Genomic DNA, 25867 nt, shown 5'->3' with positions numbered 1-25867 from the left:
CCGAAGTTGGAATCTAACACTTCCCTTGACCTATATAGGTCAACAGCAACTAACGATACCAAACCAGCCATAGCCACAACCGCACCTTGCTATCAAACACTTCGCCGAAGTCATGTAAGTCAGCAGTAAAGCAAAATACCAAATCAGTACAAACCGACAAAAACCACAACCAAATAAAACTCCCATACCACCCACAACCCAACCCACCCTCCCCCAAAAATAAAAGACGCATAAACCAAGAAAAACTAAAAAAAGCACTATCACCACCGTAACAAAAAATCCTCTACATAAAATAAAAAACCACCCCAGAATCCGTCTACAAACTTCAACAACTAACTACATCCCCCTCCCCCAAACCGCAGCCACCAATGCCCCACCCAACACCTAACTAACCCAACACCTAACCCTATACATCCCACTAACGCCCTTAAAAAACCCTAAACATACAGTAGCCCTCATGGATGCTCTTCCACCAACAGCACTCATCCAGATGAGACTGAAGGTTAGAAGAGCACCTCTTCCCCTCCCCATTACTGACTTAACTGCCACCCAAAACCACCTCTATAGCACTCGTACAGGCCCCCATCTCATCATTCTTATACTCAACAGTGTGGTTCGGTACTAAGTGATTGTACCCTTGCTGATCCAAGCACCTATAAGAAAATGGGTCTGAAACTATAGTGGTACCCTCTTCAATAAAATCCTCAATCCCACTAATTCGCTTTTTGTCTGGCCCTCCAGAACCCTAAATACACATTCTGAAACCCCCGATACCACCACCACCATAAACCAACCAAAGACTTACCCCTCCCATACTTTCTCTTCCCAATCTGCCCTCACATACTTTCTCTTCCCAATCTGCGACTCGTCAATCTCCACAACAACACCCAGTCCACCCAACCTACTCCCGTACTTAATACATTCAGAACATACCCCACAACAATAATACCAATTAAGCACCGTTATCTCACACCCACCTCATGCGCACAGAAACAGAGGATTTATAAAAAAAATGATACGTCAAACACTATTTCTATCATAGCCAACCTAGATTTCTCGATCCAGGAACCTTGTCTAATGGAGCGCCGTAAGTTATCCTTACGACATCTCTGAATATAGCCATCCCTCGTCCGAGACGCCTGAAGTTTAGTAAGCCTCATTTCTTCACGACACACTGAACACTTCACGACTTCAGCCAACAAGCCGAATAGCTGAAGAAATTTTATTACAGACAACGCACTGTCCCCCATCATATCCATAACTACCAAAGACATGAACAAAGCACTTTACCAAAATTCACACACGACGAACAGAAAAAAGTACTATAATGACGTAGACATAACAAAACCAAAATCGTTAACTCACCAAAAACATTACGCTGAAAGGGAAATACGGAAGCGTCCGATCCCGCCCGTCTGCTTAGACCCATGACGTCACAAATATGGCGGAAACAAAAACAAACACACACACTTTCCACAAGAAGCCTAATAACACTAACGGGACCAGCGCGGGAAATGGGGAGTTTTGGGTGGGGGGCAAACTAAATATAAACAAATTTAGACGCCTTGTGTAGCTACAACGTGTAAGTGAAGACAGCCATGCATGAATACCCGCCCACCTCCCCAGGGGTCGTAACCCCTGCAACCCATAGAAGATAAAGATGCTTCAGTAGCTGATTAGTGTTTTTCGTCTTTTTTAAAAAAAATCTCACGGGATAGAACGAACAGATCAGAATGATAATTATAATAAACTAAAACATAAATTGGAGGAAACATAATTAAAATAAGTAATAAGTGTTTTTAAATTTAAAAAAATCTCACGAGATAGAACGAACAGATCAAAAAAGTAAATAAAATAAGATAAAACAGAACTGGAGACAGTCACACTCAAACCAAACTCCGCGCCGTCATGACGTCACACACGACAACACCCTTACGTCACGGGTCAAAGCCGACGCGTGGGATCGGACGCTTCTGTCGACCCGCTGAAAGCAGTCACCAACGACACCACACACGTGCAATGCTACCACAGAAATTAACCTCATACGTCATGTAACACGCTACCCATAAACACACCACCAGAGAGAGCCACTGACCGCAACAATACGCCACACATAAACACGCCACACATGCAAACTAAACCAAAAAAAATCCCCTAAAATACAACACCAACACACTATCAGCACTCACACTCCTACCTTTACAAAATCGTCTGCTATCGGTAGAAGTAATGGTTGGAAGCTTATCGTAGAAAATGTCTTCGCCCACTGCAACAAGCAATGACCTGCTCGTGAATTTCCTTAACTAAATTTACGTCCGTTCCCTGTGCTCATCCCGAAAATGTTGAGAACATATGTTACTTTGGTCGGTTTCAAAACTTTCCTTCAGTCTTCACCACACGGGCTTTCCGAGTTAGATGGGTAAAACACCTTCAGTTGAATAACGGAAATAAAACCTCTGATGCAAAAATAAACAGCACAAACACTTCTGATTAAAATAAAAAATTAACCATCAATCGAATGTAAATAGGCAAATACCGTAAAATGTAGCTGGTTTTATATTTACTGTCAAAATAGTGGCAATGAGCGTGCTATTATGCACATTGTCTCAGAGGAAAGTTTTAATGAGTAAGCATCACATGTTTAAAAGAACTAATACGTGGACATTGCTGTTTTCAGTGAAGCTAAGAAGTTGCCTTATTTGATGGGCTTAACAGCACTGCAAACTACAATATGCAGGAAATATAAACGACTTCACTTACTTGGTAGTTGACTGGAAAACCTTGGAAAACTTTGGAAACAGGAAAACGTTTGGAAAACCTTGGAAAATCTACTGAAATGGGAAACTTCAAAAAACTACTGAAATGGGAAACTTCAAAAAACTACTGAAATGGGAAACTTCAAAAAACTACTGAAATGGGAAACTTCAAAAAACTACTGAAATGGGAAACTTCAAAAAACTACTGAAATGGGAAACTTCAAAGAACTACTGAAACGGGAAACTTCAAAAAACTAGTGGAATAATAGAAAAACTTCAAAAACTACTGGAATAATAGGAAAACTTCAAAAACTACTGGAATAATAGAAAAACTTCAAAAACTACTGGAATAATAGGAAAATTTCAAAAACTAGTGGAACAACAGGAAACCAAAAACTACTGAAATAACAGGAAAACCTCAAACACCAGTGAAACAACAGGAAAACTACAGGAACAACAAATGGAAAGACAGGAAAAACTTGAAACGCAGAAAGACTCTCGAGCAATTAACACAGCACTCCAACAGCAAGCGTAGCAGGCAGCGGAATAACGTACAGCCGTTCGTTTCGTCCGTCGCAGCAGTCAGCAAGATCACGTGACTCGAGAGTACGGCCCCTCGTGGTGCCTCGCCGACTGATCGACCAACCGACAAATTGGACGTGTGTCCTTGCTTTGACCGACCGACCGACTAACTTTCATTGTCGGGATGTCGGGCGCGTCGGACCACACATACATTAATTCATTAAGTTTACATGAACATAATTTATTTTATTAGTTTTGCCTTTGCTTTATCATGACATATTTCCTCAGGAAGCTACGAATCACTCTGCAGGTTTCAAGAAACATTTTGGATAATAATTGTGGGGATCCATTTCGCCGAATTTGAGGTCTTCACAACTTATGCCAATGCCTAGAAATCGTGATGTAGCTAACAGTCTCTCTCGCAGTTTACAGCTAACAGTTTCATGAAAAAAGAGTAGCAATGATCCAGAATTCTTAATTTTCTATCATAGATACAAAAAGATCTATAGGAGGGTGCTGATTACTGCAAAAAAGTCATATAATGACAAAATAATATATAATGTAGAGAATAAAAGAAAAGCAGTCTCGGATGTTATAAAAAAGAAAACGGGAAGAGGCAAACAAACTCAGAATAACATATTGCTAATGGAGGGGGATAAGGTAATAAATGATCCACAACACTTAACAAACTACGTAAACGGGCATTTTTCAAGTATTGAAGAGAAGTTACAGCAAATATGCCCCTAAACAAATATAATTCCTCTAACAATGTACAATGATGTTACTTCCAACAACAGAGAATGCAGTCAATAAAAATGATCAAAAACTAAAAAATAAAAGTAGGTACAGATGAAGTACCAATGTGTGTACTGAAACAATGCATAGGTATTATACAAGGCCCCGTAACAAATATAAAAAATGAAACCTTCACAAATGGTTCTGGTTCAAATGGCTCTGAGCACTATGGGATTTAACATCTGAGTCATCAGTCCCCTAGACCTTAGAACTACTTAAACGTAACTAACCTAAGGACATCACACACATCCATACCCGGGGCAGGATTCGATCCTGCGACCGTAGCGGTCGCGCGGTTCCACACTGAAGCGCCTAGAACCGCTCGGCCACTCGGGCCGGCTAATTCTTCACATCAGGGACATTTCCAGAGCAGTTAAAACGGGCAAGAGTTGTACGTTTGCTTAACAAAGGTAACGCAGAAGACATAGAAAACTACCATCCGATTTCCCTGCTGCCAGCATTCTCAAAAATTATAGAAACAATTATGAAAGGCAGATTAATGAATTACCTCAATAAATACAATCTTTTAAGCGAATCAGTTTGGTTTCCAAAGCGGCAAAAATACAGAGTCAGTCATAGTAGAATTCACAAAAGATGTACTTGATGCTCTCGATAAGGATGAGAGTGTCACAGGCATATTTTTGGATCTTTCTAAGGCCACAGGATTCGCTTAAATAAATTAGAAGCATTAGGAATAAGAGGGGTAGCTAATGACTGGTTTCGATCATATCTAGCAGAGAGGGTACAGAGAGTAGAGACAACACATACTTCAGATACATCTAAACATTTAGTAAAACACCTATCAGAACTAAAATACATTTATATAGGTATTCTGCAAGATAGTATATTAGGACCAATACTATTCCTGATATACATCAATGAGTTTCCCAGTTGTGTTACTCATGGTGAAAAAATTCTATTTCCTGATGGCAGCAATATTTTAATCACTGAGATGACAAGAGAACTCTCAAGGAAGTTTGTGATTGGTCAATAAGCAATAAAGTGACATTGAACGAAACGAAAATTAATGCTGTGAATTTCAGTTTGAAGAGGAAAAATGAGAATGTCAAATTAAATGTAGCTGGTACCTCTATAGACTGTGTAACAAATTTAAAATTTCTAGGAATGAATATTGATTCTCAGTTGAAGTGATGTGAACACAGAAAGGTACTAGCAAACAGAATGCCATCAGCACGTTACGCACTCAGAATCCTATCATCAGTGTGTAACGTGCGAGGTGTTTTAGTTGCACATTATTCATATGTACACTCAATTCTTAGCTACTGAGCCGTGGCTGGCTCGTGTTATGCTTTTCATTAAACCTTGGTTGCTATTCTGTGATTAGTCTCCCGCAGTTATCGCGATTATGCTGTTATGCTCTCTCTCTCCGCGAGTCGCAGCAGCAACGTGTATCGATATTCGCACCCTTGTACTATGTTTGGCTCGTGGTTATCGTTTCTGGCTGTGCTGTGGGCGGGCTGTTGCTCGTTTGGCATGGAGCAGCGAGGAAGTCTCCATGTCGCATGTCTGGCTGGGGCCACTGGCGGCATCCACGAGCGGTGGGAGTGTGAGGAGCTGTTCCCATTGCTACGAAGTCCTTGGCTCACCGATCCCAGACACGAAAGTTAGTTGAGTCTTTACGTACTCTACCAGCCAGCCCCAACTATTCACATTGTGTCGTTTGAATTTCGTTGTGTGCTGTTGGGACATTCCTGTGAGCAACAACGTGTGTTTTCAAGTTGACGAAATTCTAGCCGTCCTCATGTGGAGTTTAACGTAATTTGATTATTTCGGAATTGAAGTGCACCAGCAAAATCTTCTGCCTGTGGCCGTTAGCGTTCCGGTTACCTGCCCTGGCCGTTCACGTAAATTCGGGCAGTGTATTTTTCTCGTCGTGTCGTGGCTGTCCAGCATGGTATGTAGTTGGACAGCTGGATGTGTAATTCGTTGTGGGTGCCGATACCTTCTGCGTTGTTCCATTTAACTCCATATTGCGCGCTGGTCGGGTAGAGCGGAAGTTATCCTGTCGTTTGGACCGTTGACTGTCTGTCAGTTGGGTTGCCATCAGAGATGGGCCGACTGCCTGTCTCACCTAAGCGAGCGTTAGTGTTTGAATTCCAGGCTGACCTTTGGAAACTTCTGAGCGCCGTTTGATGTGCTGCCTTTTCTTATTTATCCATGTTGTTTGCTTCTGTATGGCTTCTAGCCGATTTTAAATTAAAATTGTTTTGGCCTTAAGGCGTGAGATTGTTTGGGCCTTCAGCCTAATTTAGAGAAATGTTTTAAGTGAGGCCTTCTGCCTTTTAAAATTCTACTTCTTATTTTTGAGTCTTAAGTGATTGGCCTTCAGCTGGTTTTAAATTAGTTGTTTTGCTCTTGAAGCGTGAGATTGAAAGGCGCGTTTAACAGGGAATTAAGTTCTAAATTTAATGTTTGGCTTCCTCTGTTTTTAATGTTTTCTTATTCCTGTGATGTTTGTCAAATGAATAAAATAGTATGTTCGAGTGCAACTGGCAGCCACTCATTTTGGCCCCTTTCCACAAATTAAACTATCTGTCCTGTGCTGCGTGAATAGCAGGGGATCTCACTGACTGATCTTGGATTATTCCGGGCACACCTTTTCCTTTACATTCGCTCCTGAGGAGAATTTTGGCCTTTGCGAATGCGCTAAACCTATTTTACATCGAACTGTTGGCGCTTTGGCCGTTGAGGCTGCAGCTGACGAGTATGATCTGGCCCATCTATTGCCCCATCAGGCTTCTCAGTTACGCGATTTGTTGCACAGTTTTCCCCAGCTCCTGAGTGGTCACTTGGGTGTTACTAACGTTCTTGATTATCATATCCATCTGTGCGACAATATTCCGGTTAGGCAGTTCCCATATCGCTTCGCACCCCCTAAAGTGAATATACTCAAGTCTAAAATATGTCAGATGCTCCAACAAGAAGTGATTAGGCCTTCTACATCTGCTTATCCTTCCCCAATATTTCTTGTACCTAAAGACCAGGGGCGCGATTTCAGACCTGTAGTTGCCTACCGCCGTTTAAACGCTAGGGTTGTCCTTGCTTTGCCGGCGCTAATTGGTTTACGGTCCTTGATTTGAATCAGGCCTATTATCAGATTCCCCTGTCTGAAGAATGTAAACATACTGCATTTTGTACTGATTGGAACTTGTTTAAGTTTAACAGAGTTTCTTTTGGGCTAGCGACTGGTGCAGCTGTGCTTACTCGTTTTCTGGATAATATCCTTGGCGACCTGAACTTAGTCTGTGCGTACAACTATTTGGACGACTTAGTTATCTATATCTGTTCGTTTCAGGACCATTTGGAGCATATATAGCAAGTTCCTTTAAGTTACAGGGAGCCGGGCTGACCGTTAAGCCTAGTAAGGTGACGCTAGCCAAGCAGCAGGAAGCTTTCTTGGGTCATATAGTGTCAGATCAGAGTATTTGCATTGACCGAGAGCGAACTAAAGCCTTGCGGGCTTTGCCTTCACCTACTGATAAGCGAAGAATTACTAAATACACAGGCATGGCGAACTACTTTAGGCGTTTGGATCCCAATTTTGCTCAGTTGGCGGCACCCTTAAATCAGTTACGGTGGAAGGGCGCGCGTTTTGAATGGGCACCCGCCCACGAAACCGTCTCTGAGCACATTAAGGAGCAATAGCCAGTCCTCCGGTTCTTGGAGTACCCGGTTTTAATAAAAGGTTTGTTGTTCAAACTGACGCTTTTAATGCCGGTATTTCAGCTGTTCTCCTCCAGGAGTTTGAGAGGCAGATACAGCCTCTAGCCTACGAATCGGTTAACTGATGCCGAACTTAGGTACTCTGTCTACGCGTGCGATGCTTTGGCCATTTTATTTGCATTGGAGAAGTACCACTTCTACCTTGAACATCGGGTTTTCCAATTAGAAACGGACAAGCAGACTTTGAGCTGGGTGTTGGCTAGGCCGCGTAAAACTGGCCATATTGCCAGATGGGCGGTACGTATTTCGGTATTTCAGTATGAAGTTAAACATGTGAGAGGCTCTGAAAAAATCCTCGCGGATGTCCTCAGCTGGATGTTCGCCGAAACTACACCTAGTAAGGGAAACCAGCAGGTAGAGGGAGACAGTCTTAATTGTATGGTGTCGGGTGAAATTCCCTTGTTTTATGATGTTGGTCAGCATCAGGATTAGGACTCTGTTTGGGCCCAGATTAAGCAACGTGTGTTGGCAGAAGAGCTGTCGGATGAGTATGTTGTTAAGAGGGTGGGCGATACTAAGCAGTGCAAGATCTGTTTGCCTGTAGCTTTGGTGCGCCCGGTTTTTCGTTATTTAGGACCTTTACCTCGTACTAAGAAGGGTCATCGATATGTGCTAGTTACTATCGATGCGTTCTCCAGATTTACTTAGCTCCTCTCGAGCCATAACGTTACCGCTTCCGCCACTATTTCTCTTTTAACTAATGTCTTCAGTGTTTTTGGCCCACCTAAGTAGCTTGTTAGCGATAATGCTCCTGCATTCCTTTCGGCTCCTTTCAAGGCCTTCTGTTCTCAGAACGGTGTCAAGCATATCACAACCACCCCATATTATCCGTAGGGGTCCTTTGCGGAAAGAGTTAACCGAAATCTTAAGTCCGTATTGATTATTTATCATCAGAAAACGCCTAGTAAATGGGACTCCAGTCTTCCTTGGCTTAGTTTTGCCTTTAATACCGCCAGTCATGAAGTTTTGCGAGCTACGCCCGCCTCCTTGTTCCTTTCGTATCCCATTAATTCCCCTCTTTCGAACTTGTGGGGAATTCAAGATCTTATTCCACCAGATATTAGTCCTCAAGTTATCAAGGGGAACTGGAACCAGGCCAGACGAAATATACTCAGAGCACATAATAAACAAGCTGAGCGTTATAGTCGTAATCGAGAAACCTTTAAGGGGAGACCAGGGGATCAAGTCTATGTCCGCAATTTCCTGGGGAGGCAGGTGCGTGGCGGGGATCTTAGTAAATTTACTCCCCGTTTTCTGGGGCCTTGCACCATGATGCGTATGTTAGGGCCGGTAAATCTGTTGGTCAAGGATACTGTTCTGGTAAGTAGTATCGGGTTCACCTTAGCCCAGTTAAGTTCAGGTAGCTTAGGGTTTGAGTAACCCCCTCTCTGTGTTGAGTTTAAGGGGGGAGGGTTGAGCTGTGGCTGGCCCGTAATATGCTTTTCATTAAACCTTGGTTGCTATTCCGTGATTAGTCTCCCACAGTTATCGCGGTTATGCTGTTGTCCTCTCTCTCCACGAGTCGCAGCAGCAGCATGTATCGATATTCGCACCCTTGTACTGTCTTTGGCCTCACGCTTATCGCTTCTGGCTGTGCCCTCTTCGTGTGGAGCAGCGAGGAAGTCTGCATGGTGCGGGTCTGGCCGGGGCCGCTGGCGGCATTCACGCGTGGTTGGAGTGTGGGGGGCTGTTCCCGTTGCTACAGGTCCTTGGCTCACCGATCCCATACACGAAAGTTGAGTCTTTACTGAATCCATCACCCAGCCCCAACTGTTCACATTGTGTCGTTTGAATCTCGTTGTGGGCTGTTGGGACATTCCTGTGAGCAATAACGTGTATTTTCAAGTTGGCGAAAAACTAGCCGCCCTCCTATGGAGTTCAACTTAACTTAATTATTTTTGAATTGAAGTGCACCAGCGAAATCTTCTCCCTTATGGCCGTTAATGTTCTGGTTACCTACCCTGGCGTTGACGTAAATTCAGGCAGTGTATTTTTCTCGCCGGCCAGAGTGGCCGACCGGTTCTAGGCGCTACAGTCTGGAACTGCGCTACCACTAAAGTCGCAGTTTCGAATCCTGCCTCAGGCATGGATGTGTGTGATGTCCTTAGATTAGTTAAGTTTAAGTAATTCTAAGCTACAGGGGACTGATGACCTCATCAGTTTAAAGTCCCATAGTGCTCAGAGCCATTTGAACCATTTGTATTTTTCTCCTTGTGTTGTGGCTGTCGTGCACGGCATGTAGTTTGACAGCTGAATGTGTAATTCGTTGTGGGCGCCAATACCTTCTGCGTTGTTCCATTGGACTCCATGTTGTGTGCTGGCCGGGTGGAGCGGAAGTTATCCAATCGCTTCGTCAGTTGACTGTCTCTCAGTTGGGTTGCTGTCGGATTGAGAATTGTTGGGCCATCTGTCTGTCTCACCTAAGCAAGCGTTAGTGTTTGAATTCCAGGCCGACCCTAGGAAACTTCTGAGCGCCATTTGATGTGCTGCCTTTTCTTATTTGTCCTTGTTGTTTATGTATGGTTTCTAGCCGATTTTAAAGTAAATTTGTTTTGCCCTTAACGCGTGAGATTGTTTGGGCCTTGAGCCTAATTTAGAGAAATGTTTTAAGGTAAGTCTTTCTGCCTTTTAAATTCAAATTTCTGTTTTTGAGTCTTAAGTTATTGGCCATCAGTCGATTTTAAATTAGTTTTTCCCTTAAGGTGTGAGATTGTTTTGGGCTTCAGCCTGGTTTAGAGAAATGTTTTAAAGATGAGGCCTTCTGCCTTTTAAAATTCAAATTCATGTCTTTGATTCTTAAGTGATTGGCCTTCAGTTGGTTTTAAATTAAAGTTGTTTTGCCCTTGAAGTGTGATATTGAAAGGCGCATTTAGCCGGGAATTAAGGTATAAAATTAATGTTTGGCTTGCTCTGTTTTTAATGTTTTCTTATTCTTGTAATGTTTGTCAGATGAATAAAATAGTATGTTCGAGTGTAACTGACAGCCACTCATTTTGGCCCCTTTCCACAAATTAAACTATCTGTCCTGTCCTGCGGGTATAGCAGGGGATCTCAGCTATGTCATATTTTTTGGGGGAACAAATGAACAAAATATGAACACAATTTTCAAACTCTAGAAAAGAACCTTAAGAATAATAACCAAAAATAGTAGTCGAGCTCATTGTAAAGATCTGTTCAAAACACTGGGGATTTTACTGCTCGATGGGAATACATTTACCAGTCAGTTGTACACATCAAAAATAACATTGGTAATTACTGCACAAACAGCTTTGCCCATGACCATGGAACAAGAGCTGAGCTCAACTTACATTTGCCAAGAAAAAATAAACATAAAAGTCAAAACAGCATTTTCTACCAAGGAATAAAACTGTACAATAAAATACCAAAAGAGATTAAAGAAATTGCAAAAATATACTTATTTAATATGGCAGCTAAAATGTACCAGTTATGCATTACATTTTATACAATGAAGGATTACTCAGATAAAACAGTAGGGGTTTGGTAAAGAATAGTTATACAAATAAATAACAATAATGATTATAAAACATCCAACATTCCATATAACACCTACACATTATGTTTTTTCCTTATTTTTTCCTTTTCTAGAAATACTTACCCGCAAGCCGCAAGCTACGCATAGCACAATACTAACACCTCTTCCTCTTTCTGAGCTCAACATTATAGAGGGATGCTGACTCACTTTTTCAGGATTGCAGATGGGAAGTTGCAGTACAGAAAATGGCTCAGATATCACCTGTGTGTGTGTGTGTGTGTGTGTGTGTGTGTGTGTGTGTGTGTGTGTAGTGAGTGAAGTGTTATGAAACAATGTGTGTATAGTGTGTGCAGTGACTGATAGTGAAATATGAGTGATCAGTGTGGCATTACATTATTTAATAAGTTTTTTTTAAAAAAGTATTGTATATCAGGAATAAATCTAATGATTGTCTCTGACTAGAAGGCTGTAAATGTACGTGTATACGAATTAGCTTATTTTAAATTGGTCTTAACTTGTAAAAAGTTTGACATGTCCCATATCCATGTGAAAACAGATCTACAGATGAATAAAGCTACTAACTACTACTACTACAACTACAACTTCACGACTGTATCTTCTGTATGTTCTGAAAAGCAGTTTTCATCCAATCCAAAAATCTTCGGGTCCCAGCTCCGTGAGTGATAAAGTGTAGGTGCATTTCTTCCATTGCATTATCCATTTCTTTACCTGCAGCTTTACCACAGCTTTTTCTGGCATTTTTCGTTCGAAAACAGCCAAGCCAAATCCCAATTCTTCTACTGTGTAACACTAAGTGGTATCTCGTAAAACAATGTCACAATCAGAGAAAGGTGCAGGGCGGCGCTGTAGTCGCTGAGTGTAGTCGGTCGGGACGTGCGTTGTGTGGGCCGCCACGAAATTTGTGGGTCGGTCGATAAATTGTGCGTGAATGCGCGCGCGTGTGTGCGTGTGCGTGTGTGTGTGTTTAAGGTCCTTGAGGAATTCAAAACGTTTGATTCTAGAGAGAAGCGTGTGAAGAACTGTGGCTCAGGTTTAGAAGAAAAGCTGGCCATGTGTTTCATGGATATGTGCCTTGTGGAACATAAGAAGTATCAGAGATAAATTTAGGGAACTGCTTATAGATGTTGACTCTGAAATTATTGCTATATATCAAAGCACCACTTAAATAATTTGACAATTCAGAGGCCCTCCTTTACCAGGCTACAGATTAGCTGGCTGTTTCTCAAGGAGTGCCTTGTGTACGTGAAAAACAGTATTCCATTTGAGTCCATAGACGTATCAAGACACTGCTGAACAGATATTTGAATTCTGTGCAGAGTTAGTTGAATTTAGTGAAACTAAAATTCTAACTGTTGTTGTTTATAGGTCCCCTAACTCCGACTTCAGAGCATTTCTGATCAAGCTAGAGAGTGTTCTTGATTCCCTTTGTAGGGAGTACCAGAAACTAGTTATATGTGGTGACCTCAATATTAATTTTGTATATGATTGTGCAAGAAAAAGGATGTTGGTAGATCTTCTAAATTGATACGATCTGCTGCAAACTGTGTTTTTTCCAACTAGGGTGCTGGGGAACAGTAGCACTGCCATAGACAATATTTTTATTCATTCTTCATTACTAGATGGTCTGTTAGTAAGAGCGTGAATGGCCTTTCACACCATGATGCACAAATTTTAGCACTAAAAGGCTTTTGTACTCAAACCAATGTCACATTTAATTACAAACTATGTAGGAAAGTTAACCCAACGGCAATAGAGAGTATTTTAAAACTTGTCAAGGAACAAGAGTGGCAGAATGTTTATAGTGCCGATAACATAGGTGATAAATACGCCGGCCGCGGTGGTCTAGCGGTTCAGGCCCTCAGTCCGGAACCGTGCGACTACTACGGTCGCAGGTTCGAATCCTGCCCCGGGCATGGATGTGTGTGATGTCCTTAGGTTAGTTAGGTTTAAGTAGTTCTAAGTTCTAGGGGACTGATGACCACAGATGTTAAGTCCCATAGTGCTCAGAGCCATTTGAACCATTTTTTGATAAATACAATGCTTTCCTTAACACATTTCTAATGCTCTTTGAGAGTTGCTTTCCATTACACCATTCTAAACGGGGTACTAGCAGTAATGGGCAGCCCAGGGGGCTCACTAGTGGGATAAGGATATCATGTAGAACAAAGAGGAATTATATCAAAATGTTATAAGTAGTCACAATCAAGCTACAGTAGCTCATTACAAACAGTATTGTAAGGTGCTTAAAATGTTATTAGGAAGGGAAAGAGTATGTGATATGCAAATAGAATAGGTAATTCACAGGATAAAATTAAAACCACATGGTCAGTTGTGAAGGAAGTGTCTGGTCACTAGCACAAGGTCGACGATATAAAGTCAGTTCGCAATAAAAATATTTCTGTTACTGATAAATCAGATATATGTACAGTATTTAACAATCATTTTCTGAGCATTGCTGGTGAATCAAACAAAAATTTAGTTTCCACAGAAAATCATACAACTTCCTTGGCAAATGTCTTTCCGAGATTGATGTCTGAAATACTCCTCTGTGATACAGACAAGAGGGAGACTGAGTCAATAATTAAATCACTGAAGACTAAGTACTCTCATGGTTATGTTGGAGGGTCTAGCAGAATATTAAAGTACTGTGCTGCGCATCTTAGCCCTGTATTTAGCCATATTTGTAATTTTTCCTTTAGGAATGGTCAGTTTCCTGAGCGATTAAAGTAATCAGTAGTAAAGCCGATTTATAAAAAGGGAGAACGGGGTAATGTAGATAATTTTAGACCCATTTCTATGCCATCAGTGTTTGCAAAAGTTATTGAAAAGGCTATGTATGTAAGGATAATTGATCATTTTATATCATACTATTTGCTATCAAATGTACAGTTCGGCTTTATAAGTCGTTAAACAACTGAAAATGCTCTGTGAAGTACTGGATGGGCTAACCAAAACGTTTCGAATGCTTGGCGTATTTTTTGATTTAACTAAGGCATTTAATTGTGTAGATCACAAAATCTTGCTCCAGAAGTTGGACCATTACGGAATACAGGGAGTAGCTCACAATTGGTTCATCTCTTACTTTAGCAACAGGCAGCAAAAGGTCATTATTCACAATGTTGAAAACAGATGTGATGTGGGATCTGAGTGGGGTACTGTCAAGTGGGGGACACACCAGGGATCAGTGTGGGGGCCACTCCTGTTCCTTATTTATATAAATGATATGACCTCTAGTATTACGGGTAACCCTAAAATATTTCTGTTTTCTGATGACACTAGCTTGATAGTAAAGGATGTTTTGTGCAACATTGGTTCGGTTTCAAATAGTGCAGTACATGACCTCAGTTCATGCCTTGTAGAAAATAAACTAACGTTAAATCTCAGTAAGACTCAGTTTTTACAGTTTCTAACACACAATTCAACAAAACCTGACGTTTTAATTTCACAGAACGGGCATATGATTAGTGAAAGTGAATAGTTCAAATTTCTAGGTATTCAGCTAGATAGTAAGCTGTTGTGGAAAGACCACGTTCAGGATCTTGTCCAAAGACTTAATACTGCCATTTTTACTATTCGAACGGTATCAGAAGTGAGTTACACTTCGACACGAAAATTAGTCTACTTAGCTTATTTTCATTCGCTTATGTCGTATGGTATTATATTTTGGAGTAGCTCTTCCTATTGTAGAAGGATATTCCTGGCTCAGAAACAGGCGGTTCGGGCAATAAGTGGTGTGAATTCACGAACCTCTTGTCGACTTCTGTTCAAGAGTCTGGGTATTTTGACATTGGTCTCTCAATATCTATATTCCTTATTGTAGTTTCTTGTTACCAATATTAGTTTATTCTCAAGAGTAAGTAACTTTCATTTGGTTAATGTTGTGTTGGCAGAAGAATCAACAGCGTGTTACTAGTGGAGGCCGAAATGCACGCGTTTTAGCTCACGCAGGCTGGCGTGAGGAGGGAAGAACTATACTGACGTGAGGTCTGGAACATGACAACGAATTAGAATTCAGAAAGCGGACGTAATTAGTTTGATACTTAACTTTAATCCATTAATGATGAACGTCGCTCTTGACGGTACATGAATCACAATATTATCAGTTCAGAATACATTCTTGAAGAATATGGCGCCTTGCTAGGTAGTAGCAAATGACGTAGATGAGGCTATGCTAAACTGTCGTCTCTGCAAATGAGAGCGTATGAAGTCAGTGAACCATAGCTAGCAAAATCGGCTGTACAACTGGGGCGAGTGCTAGGGAGTCTCTCTAGACTAGACCTGCCCTGTGGCGGCGCTCGGTCTACAATTCACAGATAGTGGCGACACGCAGGTCCGACGTATACTAACGGACAGCGGCCGATTTAAAGGCTACCACCTAGCAAGTGCTGCGTCTGGCGGTGACACCACATTCCTCCCCCCGCGAATCGGCGTACGGTTGTGGTATAAGGCCTCCGTCTGCCGTGGGGAGGACCCCATGTTGTCGTATGTGACGAGGTGGGGTGCCTAACAACAGGCGAGGCTGTGCCACCCGCACCCTGCCGTTCGGACCGCGGGGAGCTAGGAAACGCCTGAAAACCTGCTCCAGGGTGCACGCCAACCACGCCAACATGTGGTGTATGCGCCCGTAGAGAGACAGAGATGGGGGATCCGCTCTTGAACTAATTCATAGAGTTGAATCTTTCAAAGGATTGAACAATCAGTGATTCAGAAAAAAAGAACGGTAGCTCCAAACGTTTCCCACGGCAGCGAGAGAGAGAGAGAGAGAGAGAGAGAGAGAGAGAGAGAGAGAGAGAGAGAGACGGAGCATATCAGCAGCGCCTCTGCTGGTCAGAGCACAGTGCACGCCACACAACACAGCCAGCGCCGGCCTCTGCCCTGCTTCTACCTTGGCTGCCTGCATTGTGCAGTGCCCCATTGGATTTTGTGTTTCACATATGCCCTGCCGTCTCTGTGCATCGTCTGCCGCATGCAGTGTCTGGCGCAGCTTAACTTCGCATCGCACTCTGTCGGCGATCGTTTCAGTCGCACGTCCTGCCCTCTGGGCAGTTGATGCGAGCAACAGGACAGAGAGTCACCTAGCGGATAACATAGGAACTACTTGCAACAACCTGCTCGCAAGGGAACGGACGATTTGTCTCGGAACGGGTGAGTTCACCGTTCCCCCCACACTCGGAACTCGCCCGCTCAACGCTCACCCCACCGTCTCGACTCTAGCCAGAGCATTGAGCAAAGCGACTCAGGTGTCACTCTGGTCTCTGCGGTCTCAGCTCACGCAGTAATACAGCTCGCGGCTCGACCTGCTCGACTCAGCGCCTCTGCATCGGAGTTCGTCCCTACTGGATATTGTTCTTCGTAGTAATACCGCTATGTATATTACATTATTATGTTATGTATACATCAATTGTTTTTATTTTATTTTTATTTGTTTAAACTGATTAGATTAGGTTCCTGATGAATCTTCTTACTATAGGATTTTTATTATGGACACTCGAATTTACGCTTTAATTACGAGCGAACCGAAAAACGTATCGCAAAATGTGATACACCAATATTTTCCTTCTTTTATTCTGCGTAAGGCTATATGCAGCACTTTCGTTTTACAGTCAAATTTATATTATTTTTTTCTTATTCTGGTACGGATTTTGCGATTTTAGGCGTCTTCGAAAGGAAACGTTCACTTAAAAAATATATGGCTTGCGATGTATTTGTATGAGGTTAATGAAATTTTAATACGTTATAGCCAAATATATTGTTAATGTAAATCTCAAGTTACAACATTTTCCGATCACCCAAAAAACCACGATAGTGCAAAATAAATCAATAATCAAAAACTTTGTCATATCGTGGAAATTTCAATAAACAATACAAAATTCTTACTCATTATCTGTGTTACTTCAAAATAGGATCAAATAATATCAAAATACAGGTATAGTACTGGAATAAACCAAGTTTAAAGGGCAATGTGCCTTCCATTTATTTTCTATTGTAAATGAGTGGTGAGTCATGAAAAAGAGCTAATTCATTTCAGGGAGTGAACAGTTCTGATCCAATCTCTGAAAAGAACAGTTTTGCCCATCTCTAGTCCACTGCGGGCGTCGCCGCCGGGAGAACAGGCGGCGGCGGCGGCGCGTCGCCATGGGGCAAAATGGACGGCAGCGTCGGTAACACCTGGGACTGAGGCGAGCCAGTAGATGGGTCCTCGGGGCGCTGACCGGACGGCACCGTCGCTGAAAGCGAACGGCGAGAGGAAGATCCCGTGCGACGACAGAGGCGCAGGTGATTGAGATGCCGGCGCACCTCACCAGAGGCCCCCAAAACCAGATACATAGCGCGGCCGAGGCAGCGAAGAATGCGCCCTTCGAGCCAACGCCGTGAATCTCGATAGTGGCGGTATTAGACAACGTCGCTTGCGGCAAAAGCAGGTGTCTGCCGCTGCACAGGAACCTGAAGCGGCGGATGTAGCAAAGACATAAAGGTTCGATGAGGGCGACCGTGGAGCAACTCAGCCGGCGAGCGACCATCTCGGGGCTGAGAGCGATACGAGGACAAAAAGAGCAATAACGCGTCCTCCCGACAATGCGACTCTTCCAACTTCAACATCTGTGACTTGCAAGTCCTGATTAATCGTTCAGCGGCACCGTTTGACTGTGGCGAAAACGGCGCGGACGTCAGTTGTTGACTGACTGAAATTCTGCGGACGTGAATTGTGGGCCATTGTCGGAAACAATTGTCTGTGGAAGACCTTCGTGCAAAAGATAGCAGATAACGCTTGGATGGTGGCAGATGATGTCGTGGAAGACATCCGGACAACAAAATGAAAATTACTGAATGAATCTATCACAACCAACCATCGAGCATTCCAGAATGGACCAGCAAAATCGATGTGTAAGCGTTGCCAAGGGAAAGTGGCTTTTGGCCATGCAAAGAATTTCCGCGTTGGTGCTGATTGTTGTTCGGCACACACCATGCAAGAAAAGCACATAGTCGTAATCGCGGCATCAATTCCGAACCAAGTACAGTGCTGACGAGCAAGTTGTTTCGTTCTCACTATACCCCAATGTCCTTGGTGTAGATGCTTTAAGAGAGAGGACTGTAACGAACGTGGGACCACGACCCTGGACTGATCATTATCAGAACGCAACAGCAAAACACCACGTCGAACAAAAAGTCTCTCCTTGTGAGCAAAAAATCGACGAACTAACGGGTCCCCGATCCGTGACTTTGACAAGGACCATTGCATAGCAACAAAACGCAGAACTGTAGCAAGGACAGGGTCGGCAGTTACGGCTGTAGCTACCCGGCGAAAATCAATCGGAAACGATGTGACCACATCATCGGTTTCCGAATCAATGAACATTCAAGCAAGTTAGGAGGAATCGAATGCCCTATCCTCAACAACAGGAGAACGGGACAATGCATCGGCGCTTCTGTGCTTTGCAGTGGACCGATACAAGATATCGTAGCGGTACTGCGAGAGGAAAATAGACCAGCGAATGAATTTCTGCGCTGTATGTGGTGGTACAGGCTTGTTCGGATGAAAAAGTGATGTCAAAAGTTTGTGGGCTGTGATTATGGTAAAGTGACGACCATACCAGAAGTCATGAAGCTTTGTAACACCAAATACGAGAGCCAATGCTTCTTTCTCGATCTGTGAATAGTTTCTTTGCGCAGACGAGAGCAATTTGGACGCAAAGGCAATAGGGCGATCGTGCGAGCCATCTTTGTGCGCAAGCACAGCACCGATTCCGAAATCCGATGCATCCACCATCAACAAAAGGGGCTTCTGGAGATCGAATGGCGTAAGGCATGTACTGGAAAGCAACGCCGATTTCAGCCGGCGAAAGGCGCGTTCGCATTCCGTCGTCCAGACGAACGGAACATCTTTACGGCGTAAGCGATGAAGCAGAGCTGATGTGGAAGAGGAATGCGGCACATATCTGAGATAATAGGTAATTTTTCCCAGCTCACTCTGTAGCTGCTTCAAATTCTGCGGTGAATGCAAGTCTTGTATGGCACGGAGGTGTGTGGGACTGGGATGTATGCCTTGGGCATTGAGTACATGGCCCAGGTATGGCAAGTCACGAGAAAAAAACACACATTTATCCTTCCGTAACCGAAAACCATTTTGTCGCCAGACCTGAAACAATGTTCTGAGACTGGTTAAATGTTCTTCTTCCGTCTTTCCGGAGATCACAATATCGTCCAGATAGTTTGCTGCAGTGGGTACCGACGCACAAACAGTTTGTAGATATCACTGAAACAATACAGGGGCGGATGCACACCTGAATGGCACTCGTTTCAATTGATACAAACCAAATGAGAGCGTATGTAGTCAGTGAACCATCGCTAGCAAAGTCGGCTGTACAACTGGGGCGAGTGCTAGGAAGTCTCTCTAGACCTGCCGTGTGGCGGCGCTCGGTCTGCAATTCACTGATAGTGGCGACACGCGGATCCGACGTACACTAATGGACCGCGGCCGATTTAAAGGCTACCACCTAGCAGGTGTGGTGTCTGGCGGTGACACCACAGTTAATACTCGGCAGAAATCAAACCTGCATTTGGATCGGACTTCCTTAACTCTAGTGCAAAAAGGTGTGCAGTATACTTCTGCATCCATTTTCAATAAGCTGCCACTCGAATTGAAAAATCTTAGCAGTAATCCACGCGCTTTCAAATCGAAACTGAAGAGTTTCCTCATGGGTCACTCCTTCTATTCTGTTGAGGAGTTCCTTGAAAAGTTAAGCTGATTCTTATTGTATTGCTGATAGCGTGTACTTAAACATGTGGACTGACTTTTTTCAGATTCATTAACATTTATTTTTATCTGTTATTACTTTCATGTTGTAATATAATGTACTGACACGTCCTATGACCTTTGAGATTTGCGCCTCAATTTTGTCCTGCGGAACTTGACGTGTAAATACATAAAAATAAAAAGTGGAGCCGTTGGTGAAGGGACAGACCAGTCCTGCATGACCGAGTAGTCGAGCACAAAATGCGAAGTGTGCGTAACCGGACAGCCTGCCCGCACTAGTTATGGTGGCCGAGCGTAGAGGACGTGACCGTGTCGCAGGTAATGTTTGACTAGAAAAACGTTAAACGTGTCTTTATCCCTCCGCTACTACATCCAGCACAGCTTCTCAATCTTGGTGTGTTTATAATCATGCAGAGTGAGAAAGCAAGTGCAGTAATAAGTAAAACTATAACCAATGCGTAAATGCAGAAGAAATTATTGAGTCTAAAAAGCGAAATAAGAAATAAATATTTGTTATAAACGAAAACAGTAAGTCTACAGGATACGTCTCGTGCCTAAACTGATCTATGTTATTGTGTTTCTAGTCGGGAGCAAGTCATTTAAAGAAACACAGTTGTAAGATATCCCACACTGGCACACGTCCTTCAGGAATGTACGTATTAATAATAATAATAATAAAAACAGTTCGTTGCAACGTGCGCTAAAGAGATTATACTTTGAGAGTTATTTCCGGTGAAGGTTTCAACGAAATAGGCCTACAATTAATTGATCTGGGCGTATATTATCGAGAACTCAGAGTTTCAGATGTTGTGTCAAACCTCTCTAGTGTAAGGAGACATGTCACAGAAGAGGTTGCTGCAGACCGGAACCGGATAAGGCCTTCTGTTATTAAGTAAATTATTAATAAAACATTGTCTACGACAGTTGCTATGTGCAATGATTAGTGAAAAAGTTGCATTATTTGACACTTACAGCACATTACATGAACACAGATTGGTGTCTTGGGAATATCGTTTTACTTACAACCGTATTCCCAGACGTTAAGCCGGCGGGAGTGAATATTACCAAAGACGCACAGGAGAGGATGACTGACACGAAAATTTTGTTTTTGTCTCCGACCAGGTTTCCAGTACAATAGCAGATTTGGAATATCGTGAAAGCGTTCCTGTTGTGTTCCTCGTATAACAGTACTTAGCCACATTTGCGACGTTAAATGACACGAACAAAAGCGGCTTCTGCCCATGTTTGGAGCCAAAGTTCCCACTCGTCTGAACAGCTTGTGCACTAAGCAAGAATCCGTACACGCACTGTACAACGAAGTTGCTGCTTTCGTGAAGGACAAGAATTCTGCTTACAGATTAGAGGGGTGTGAGAATGAACTTGCAGGAATAATTGTAGATTTTCCGGAAACCGTTTAAAGGGGGCAGACATGAATTAAAATCCAGGTACTTCTTCGGTTTTACAAACGCGAGAAAATCTGTAGCGTCAAAGAGAATGATTGTGATGTCGGTTGAACTACCGCAGTCGCAAGTGCCGTTTCATCACGTCAGGAGGAAGATTAGATTCGTAATTAATTAGTGTAGCTGATGCATTTTGGCAGATATGTATTTTCGACGGAGGTACAAGGGATTAAAAACAGAATCCTGACTTGTCACTTCCAAACATAAAATTGCTGCTTTCGTTAGGCTGTGTTTCCGTTACCTCAATATGTTTAACACAAAGGGAAAACACGAATTTCCTACCACTGTGTTATGAATGTGTGCAAGCTGTTCAGTTACAACCTGCGACCATTAATGTAGTTTTTCTATACTTAGTGTACAGTGCCTCATAGCGTCACGGAAGTACTGAGTGCAAATTAAAATACGGCTGCCCACACAGGACCAGTGCGGACTGTAGTTATCGCATGGAAGAGAAATTTGGTAGATATTCTAATAAGATAATGAGGAATCGGTTTACGCTGGAAAAAAATAGTTCCAGTTCTGGCTACCACGTGCAAATCTGGCGTTGTAAATGCGAGATAAGGTTATGGAAATGTTTCCGTAGGTAACGGATTAGGACGGGACACGGGCGGAAAAGTAAAACAAGTAAGAAAGGCTTAGCTTTGAAGTTATTGTTAACCGCCGCCCACACAATTTGTTCAGTATGAGTATCCGTAGAAAGACGTGATCAACAGTTGCTCACAGCAATTCCAGTGGAATCTGAGCAGCGTCCCTGTGTACCGGCATTCAGATCAGGTTGAGACCGAACGTGTCTCTGGTAAGAGCATTCTCTTAGATATCCCAAAAGCCAAAAGACACATGGATTCCGATAAGGTGACTTGCAGGCCATACATCACGAAACAACACTCCCGTGGAAGGTTGCATTAAGCAGATTTTTCACTGGACAAGCGACTTCAGGTGTTGCCTCATCTTGCATGAGACCTCTGGTTTACAGGCAGTTGCGCTTTCTCGAAGTAGAAATCACATGCTGTACTAGGAAGTCTCGATAGCTTGCACACGTCTCGGTACATCTGACAGGCTCTCTGCGCTTGTCCTCTTCAGAGAAGAACGGACCAACAATAAAGGTGGTTGTGAGTCCACACCACACCACACAGTCACATACGGAGAATGCAGTGGCTCTTCGTGTACAACACGCTGTTCAACAGTAGGCGAATTCGGCAGTTCTGTGTAATCACTACACCCTGTACTGTAAAATGTCCCTCGTCACCCGACAGAATATTACCTAGCCACATGTCACAAACTTCGATCTGTGCCAGAAACAGAAAAGCTAAATGAGGTGCTGCACTGTCTGAATCTTCTACATGTACCAGTGTCCGATATATCGGAACACTTTCCGCACTCTAGACTATTGCATGGACAATTCTCATGACACACGTGCACTAGTACTACGCAGGACACATGCTGCGCAGTCACCTACAGCAACAGTAACCTCGTCAGTAACTTCTACAGGGATAGGACGCCTTCCTTTTCCAGATGCCACATCAAGCTCGCCCTTGTTTCCTAATTTCGTCATCATTTAATGTATACTATTTAATGACATCGGGTCTATCCTCAGACTTTCAGCCGGTTTTATCTCTCAATGTTGCACTCTAACTGTCGTCATTAGCATAAGACAGTTTCACTAACAGTGCATGGTCTCTCTTCTCTAGAGTCATAATGTTCACTCACCTTATGGCTTGTCAGATGACAGCGTGAGTAGTGGGGCTGAGCCATTTCTAGGCCACTCTGTTGACAAATTGATATTAAATTAACTAAGGAAATTAATTGATCAATTAAGTACCCCTACTCCTAAAAACGTCATTGGTTTTCCACAGCCGGCACGTGGGTCCCACTCAGACAACTCCCAGCCCCCTCCTCTCCAGTGGCGTAATACGAGATGGTCGCCTCAGAAAAAATGGTGGGAAATTCGTTCAGTCTGTGTCGAGCCAATGAACTAGAAGATTATCACAACAGCAGGTTAATATAATGTAAATAATAATGCATTAATCAATTTTCATAGATATTGTTTATTTATTTTTAATAGATGCTGGAGTTGAAACAATTTGCAAATATACTGATTATGCAGAATATTGTTTCACACATACATACACAAAAATTCGCAGCTAGTAGCAGATTGACTAAAAAGATTAGAACTAAATGTTGCATGGACTATTGAAACAAATTGTGAGGATATTGTTTATGGAATATTGTATATTGTTTAAACAGTTTAAGCATGGAGTGGTAAATTCACATAGATTAGAAATTGAAAATGTCACAGGAAGTAAATGTAACACTGCGCACACAGAGAGAGAGAGAGAGAGAGAGAGAGAGAGAGAGAGAAAGAGAGAGACCTTTGCAGATGACAGAGCAATATTTAAACAATTTGCGATATAATTACACTTTTTATCCCGAGAAATACAGCCACACTTGAACACAGACTGTAAAAAGATCGCAGCAGGTTCTGGCACACCTGTGAAAACTCCCAGTCTTTGTCCAGCCTTCTTATTGGGACGTTTCGTCCACTTTTGTGGGAAGTACTAAAGCCTGCCTCCCTGAGACACTTCGCGCGCTGTTTGACCCCTCAATACCATCGCAAATGTTGCTTTACACAATTTGTTTCGAATACATTTGCACACAAAACACTGCACTGTAGTTGGAAAGTGTTATATACCTGTGCTGAAAGTTCTGATGCACCAAGCCATGGCCAGATCTCTCTGTAGTCTTCAGTTCCAGTACTGACTTCTTGTCACCACTCAGAAGCAGACCAGTTTTCTCCAGTGCATGCGGAACGAGAATATATCGCGCAAAATAAATTAATGCAAATACACTTGGAAATATATTGAATGGGAATATTGTTTATAATCTGAAACTAAGTTAAATGAGTGCCAATAAACGACGTCAAAATCCTAAAGACAATTATAATATGTGTGGGAGTATTGTTTAAACGTTTTCCACTAAAATAAATATATAATTATAAAAATCATCTCAAAACTCTAAAGATGATTCTGCATCATGTAACAATATTGTTAAATATACTAGCACAGCAGTTTGCTGTATGAGGCAGCATTGTAGCCTGGCATTGGCGGAGCAATATGTGCAACATCGGCTGCAACTCTCCACAGAGTGAACCAGTGACCGGAAGTGGGCTCTCTGGCCAGATCGTCGAACATGTCTAGCACAAAGAACGGATCAGAGCAACAAGTGAGTATTTCCAGAATGCGACAGAACCCACATACAAAAGTGCACGAAATCTGTGGCTAGCAGACCAGTACCAACTTGTCCAGCATTCTGTGACCAGCATTCATCGGTAGGTGGGGAGGAACTCCTGTTAGCTCCCTGGGTGAAATGGTAGGCAGAAGGGTAGACGTTGTGTAAACCATCATCGTCTCCTCCATCTTCCATCGTAAGTTCACCTGTGTCTTTGCTTGTTTGTATTTATGTCAGTTCTTTTTTTTTTGGGGGGGGGGGGAATGAAGTGCTCAAATTTCATCTAAGCATCACCAGCGGTAGGAGCAAACAATGCCTGCTTCAGGACAGCCTGCCATGTAAGTTAATTGCTTTTTTTCTGTTCATACAATGTACCTGTGTGTTCTGTAATTTTCGCATCCTCCTACAGAAAATTTTAGACCATCGATGGGCGAGGCACTCCTCCATACTATCGAGCTTTGAACAGTTTGCTGATGTAACTTTTTTACTACTTCACTCCCTCTCAGCAGTTGTTCAGCCTGTAGCACTCCTTTGAACTATCGAGCTTTGAAAGGTTTGCTGACCTAATTCTTTTAGTACCTCCCCCCTGCTAGCAATTGTTCAGGACATAGGTGGCAGAGGCACTCCTCTGTACTGTCGAGGCTTGAATGGTTTGCTGACATAATTTTTTTAGTGGTTCACCCCCTCTCAGCAATTTTTTGGCTCTAGGTGTCAGAGGCACTACTCTACACCACCCAGTTTCGAACGGTTTGCTGCTGTAAGTTTAGTGTGGGACCAATTTTTATTCTGTAACGGGTATTACAATCCTTCTTTTTGTTTATTGTCGTTGCAGCTCTCATCCCCGAGATGCTGGCTGCGCTGGACCGCCAACTGGAGGCAGAGTGAGCACTGCAGCAGCCTCCAGTAATAATATGCAATCCAGATCAGCAAGAACGAAAGTGCATTTTATTTTCATAACGTGTAGCAGCTAGAGAATTTTTGTTCATGTAATATACCGTCGGTCTAATGATGAGGGCATGTAATGTATATACCCGCGCCCGGGTTCCCGGGTTCGATTCCAGGCGGGGTCAGGGATTTTCTCTGCCTCGTGATGACT

General features: G+C 42.9%; 1 protein-coding gene across 1 annotated transcript in view; it reads left to right on the top strand.

The window, feature by feature from the left end:
• The window catches only part of LOC126092933 (trichohyalin-like), a 199083-nt gene extending 173427 nt beyond the window's left edge, over positions 1 to 25656 (top strand). Inside the window, exon 6 of the mRNA XM_049908663.1 lies at positions 25604 to 25656. Within this exon, the coding sequence (XP_049764620.1) occupies positions 25604 to 25656 (53 nt within the window). The remainder of the gene's footprint in view (positions 1 to 25603) is intronic.
• Positions 25657 to 25867: the final 211 nt, after the last annotated feature.

The sequence above is a fragment of the Schistocerca cancellata genome, chromosome 7 (genome assembly GCF_023864275.1).
Source record: "Schistocerca cancellata isolate TAMUIC-IGC-003103 chromosome 7, iqSchCanc2.1, whole genome shotgun sequence".
NCBI lineage: Eukaryota > Metazoa > Arthropoda > Insecta > Orthoptera > Acrididae > Schistocerca > Schistocerca cancellata.
Note: the sequence above shows the minus strand (reverse complement) of the source record. Positions and strands in the feature narration are given on the sequence as shown.